We start from the raw sequence: 3,997 nt of genomic DNA on the forward strand, positions 1-3,997 counted from the left end.
AAAATACAAACCCCTATAAAACCAGATTAAAAAACCGAATATTAGAAGCTGTGTCTCTATTTAAAATTATTTTTAAAATCACCCTAAATAAAATCCTCCCTAGGTCAGGCCCGCTTGCTGGAAAAGCCATGTCTTGAGGGCACGGCGGAAGGTAAGGAGATCCGGAATCGTCCGGATCTCGGGGGGTAGTTCGTTCCAGTTCGTTAATTGGAGGATTACCTGTAGAGTTGAATAAACCGCAATTCATCTCTGCCCACAATTCAGTGGCTTCTACAAATATAAGTTTTGAAATTTAGCCTCAACTATTCTAGCTGTAGACTTAACCGTTCTACTGGCTTTTCATAACATTCCTGTTTGACTGGTAACACAGCATTGTGTACACATTTAACTGTAATCCTTTCATTAACTTTGTAAGGAACATAGAACACAGAAGAATAGGGCTGGAAGGGGCCTTGGAGGTCATAGAATAACAGAGTTGGAAGGGACCTTGGAGGTCATCTAGTCCAACCCACTGCTGAAGCAGGAGACCCTGGGCCTATACTATTTCAGACAAATGGTTGTCCAATCTTTTCTTGAAAACCTCCAGTGATGAAGCACCCACAACCTCTGGAGGCAAGCTGTTTCACTGGTTAATTGTTCTCACTGTCAGGAAATTCCTCCTTATTTTGAGTATGGATCTTAGAATACAGTATAACAGGGTTGGAAGGGACCTTGGAGGTCTTCTAGTCCACACCCCCACTTCTAGTCCTGCCCTTAGCAGGCAATCCTAAACCATACTGGACAAATGGCTGTTTCAGTGTTATTGGCCCCAGATTACAGGAGTGATGAATAAGTGTGAGAAATATGGCTTTCTAAAATCCATGATCAGGATCCTTCTTAGATGTGTTCCATTCCCATAATTCCTACTTAGCACGGGCATTATGGGAGTTGGAATCTGGAGGTCATTAGCTAGAGAAATCTGGTGTATTCATATTTGAGGAGATAACTGGTGTTTTGCTAATCTACAACTTGGTTTTTTCCTTTGGTAGGCTAAGGAATTTCAGGGTTAAATGCTAAATAAAGTAATACTCCAGTGATAAGACTCTTCCCTGACACTCTAGTCTTCTACACATAAGAATGTTAATAGTATGGGTTTTACCTTGGCACAATCAATATTTTAATTATCTTGTCTGTTGTTTGCATGGACAGTGTATAAAGAATTTGTAGGCCAGTATTATAAGCCTTTCAACAAAGCTTGTAAGTTGACGAGAATTGAGCTGGACTGTGGGTTTTTTCTTCTTGTTTTATTGTGAAGAAGGGAAGGTAGATAATTCTCTGTGTGCCTCTCTGCTTACTTAGTTTTGTAGGCAGGAAAGGAAAACATGTTTTGACATTTGAAAAGATTTTGGAGGAGACATTAGGATGTGAGTTTAAATTATATGGGAGAAAAACATTGGTAGAAATGGGTATCTGGGTGTGTGGTCTTCCAATCCACTTGAGTTTTAGCTCTTTCCTCAAAGAGAAAACTCAGAAGTTGGTTATCGTTTTGTACTAAACCAGTATTCACTGAACTGTAGTTTACTAAAGAATAAAATTGTACAGAATGGAAAACCGTAACAAACTAAGGTGGCTAAGTTTGCACATCCTACTATGCCCAAGCCAATTACATTATAATTTGTTTGAATCTGTCTTAAAAAATGTAATTTTTTGTCTTTATGAACGTCTTTATGTACGATACAAATTTCCCAATCTCTCTGCTGTCCTCTAGCGGTGGACTCGATTTAGCAGTCTCCCCCAAAGAAGACATTCCTCAGCATGGGGCTCCCAGATCTGCTGGAAGTCCCATGATCCTCCCCCAGTTGAAAGGCTCCAGATGGGATGATAGCTACCTCCTCTGCCCTTCTAGCACTTAGCATATCTATGATATCGAAGGCGTGTGCTACTGTACTGTACGCTGTACAGTACTGTACAGCTAGCAGCAAGTGTCGGGCAGCCGTGAACCGCGCAGGCGTGGTTGTTCCTTTGGCGCTCGGGTTCCACATTGGCGGAAGGGAGAGGAAGGTACCATAGAGACGGCGCGATGGGGACGCCGGCCAGAGAAGAATTAGGTACCGTACTTGGCAAACGGATTCTCGCGAGTTGGGGGAGGCTGGGGGTGGAGGTGGGGAGCGGGCGGTGGGTCCAGAAGAAAAACGAGGAATTTTTATTTCTTTTGTTTCTTTTTTAGTCCCGTGTCGAGGTTTTGGGGTTCACCATTGAGCTTATTGCAGCCCAGGGTTTTGCAAAAAGCATCGTGGGGACGAATCGGGCTTGCAAAGACGATTTGCAGAACCGTCTTTGCAAGGCGCGCCCGGTGCAAAACGGGGACCGCTTTCAGACGAGACGCAGGTCGCCGTGCAGTCATTTGAATGATGCAGTCTTGGTTTTTTGACCGACTCCGTCGATCCCCCTCTATCTTTTACGCGCCGAGAGGCAATCCCGGAGGAGATTGAAAGCAATGGCTAACATTTCTCGCTTTCCTTAGTTTTTCGTCTTCTTCTAACTGAGCCTAAACTAAGGATATTTCGTGGGCAAAACATCTCCTGAAAACGAGGGAGAATGTCCCAATAGAGGTTTTTTGTTGGGAGGGTGGACGGACAAAAGATCGTGTGAGCAGTGTCATTAGAAGCAGTTTGTGGTACTGTTCTGCCCCTCCCTCAACAGTGGATTTTGTTTCGGTTATTTTTTATTTTATTGGTTCATGAAGGACACGGTGGAAAAATACAGGCATTAATGGAAAGATGTCATCTCCCAGAGCTTTGGAAAATTTTGTAAAAGAGGCAGCTGAAAAGTAAATCCTTTCCTTGGTGGCCCATCCTCAAAAGTCCAGCTGTGTTGTGTTTATTGATAGTACTAAAACCTCCTTCCTTCAATAACAACTGTCTGGATAGGTATTTTAAAAGGCAAAAAGACTCACCTGAATTGAGCAGGACTCCTTGCAGCTTCATGAACTAATAGTTTTTTTTGGCATCAAGGCAGATACTGTTTGCTATTGCTTCCTACTATTCAGCCTGTGCCTCCTTTATTTTTCCATGTCAAAGCATTTATCTGTCCTGTCCTTGCTTGCAACAGAGAATAGTGCTGCTCCCTCTCCAAGTTACCAAGGTAGGGAAACTCTGACCTAGATGCTTATCAGTTGCTTATCAGATGTGAGTGATAAGTGTGTGAAGTTATACCAGACTGGAGAATTTGGCTTTCACTTTAGAGGTCAAAATTCAGATTAACTTCACATTGGATCTATATCTAACAGGATGAAGTTCAGGGATGACAGTGTAACATATACCTGAATCAATGAAATCAAACACATAAGTACTTGTTTGGGAGTGTTGGGATTGTGCATGTGAGAAGAATCTGGAAACACTAGTGATCCACCAGCTGGATCACTACTGCAGAATCCCATGATCAAGCATTAGCAAAAGTAACAGAAGCACAGTGCAAAATACTGTAATTGTTCCATTGTTCTCTGTGCTGATTGGTCCATTTTCACAGAGTACAGGTAGTCCTCGACATACGTCCACAATTGAGCCCAAAATTTCTGTTACTAAGTTTAGTTAGTTAGTTAGTTTATTGTATTTATATCCCGCCCTTCTCCTTACGGACTCAGGGCGGCTAACAGCCAGATAAAACAATCACAAAAATACAAAATACTATAATTAAAACACAATTAAAAGAAGATATAATATTGGGCCTATGTTAATTTAAAATTATATTAAAACCCAGCTAAAAATTTCCCCTAGGCCAGTCCCGCTTGCTGAAATAGCCATGTCTTAAGGGCGCGGCGGAAGGAAGATCAGGGATCACCCTGATCTCTGGGGGTAGTTCGTTCCACAGGGTGGGAGCTCCCACAGAGAAGGCCCTCCCCCTTGGGGTCGCCAGCCGGCACTGTCTGGCTGACGGCACCCTGAGGAGACCCACTCTGTGGGAGCGTACTGGTCGATGGGAGGTAATCTGTGGCAGAAGGCGGTCTCGGAGATATCCA

At 43.1% G+C, this 3,997-nt stretch overlaps 1 protein-coding gene across 1 annotated transcript in view; it reads left to right on the forward strand.

The window, feature by feature from the left end:
- Positions 1–2,036: 2,036 nt before the first annotated feature.
- Positions 2,037–3,997, forward strand: part of SLC36A4 (solute carrier family 36 member 4) — a 56,719-nt gene continuing 54,758 nt past the window's right edge. The window contains exon 1 of the mRNA XM_015823098.1: positions 2,037–2,087. Within this exon, the coding sequence (XP_015678584.1) occupies positions 2,060–2,087 (28 nt within the window). The 5' untranslated portion in view covers positions 2,037–2,059. The remainder of the gene's footprint in view (positions 2,088–3,997) is intronic.

Source organism: Protobothrops mucrosquamatus, unplaced genomic scaffold, assembly GCF_001527695.2.
Source record: "Protobothrops mucrosquamatus isolate PMUCROS unplaced genomic scaffold, P.Mucros_1.0 scaffold1771, whole genome shotgun sequence".
NCBI classification, from domain to species: domain Eukaryota; kingdom Metazoa; phylum Chordata; class Lepidosauria; order Squamata; family Viperidae; genus Protobothrops; species Protobothrops mucrosquamatus.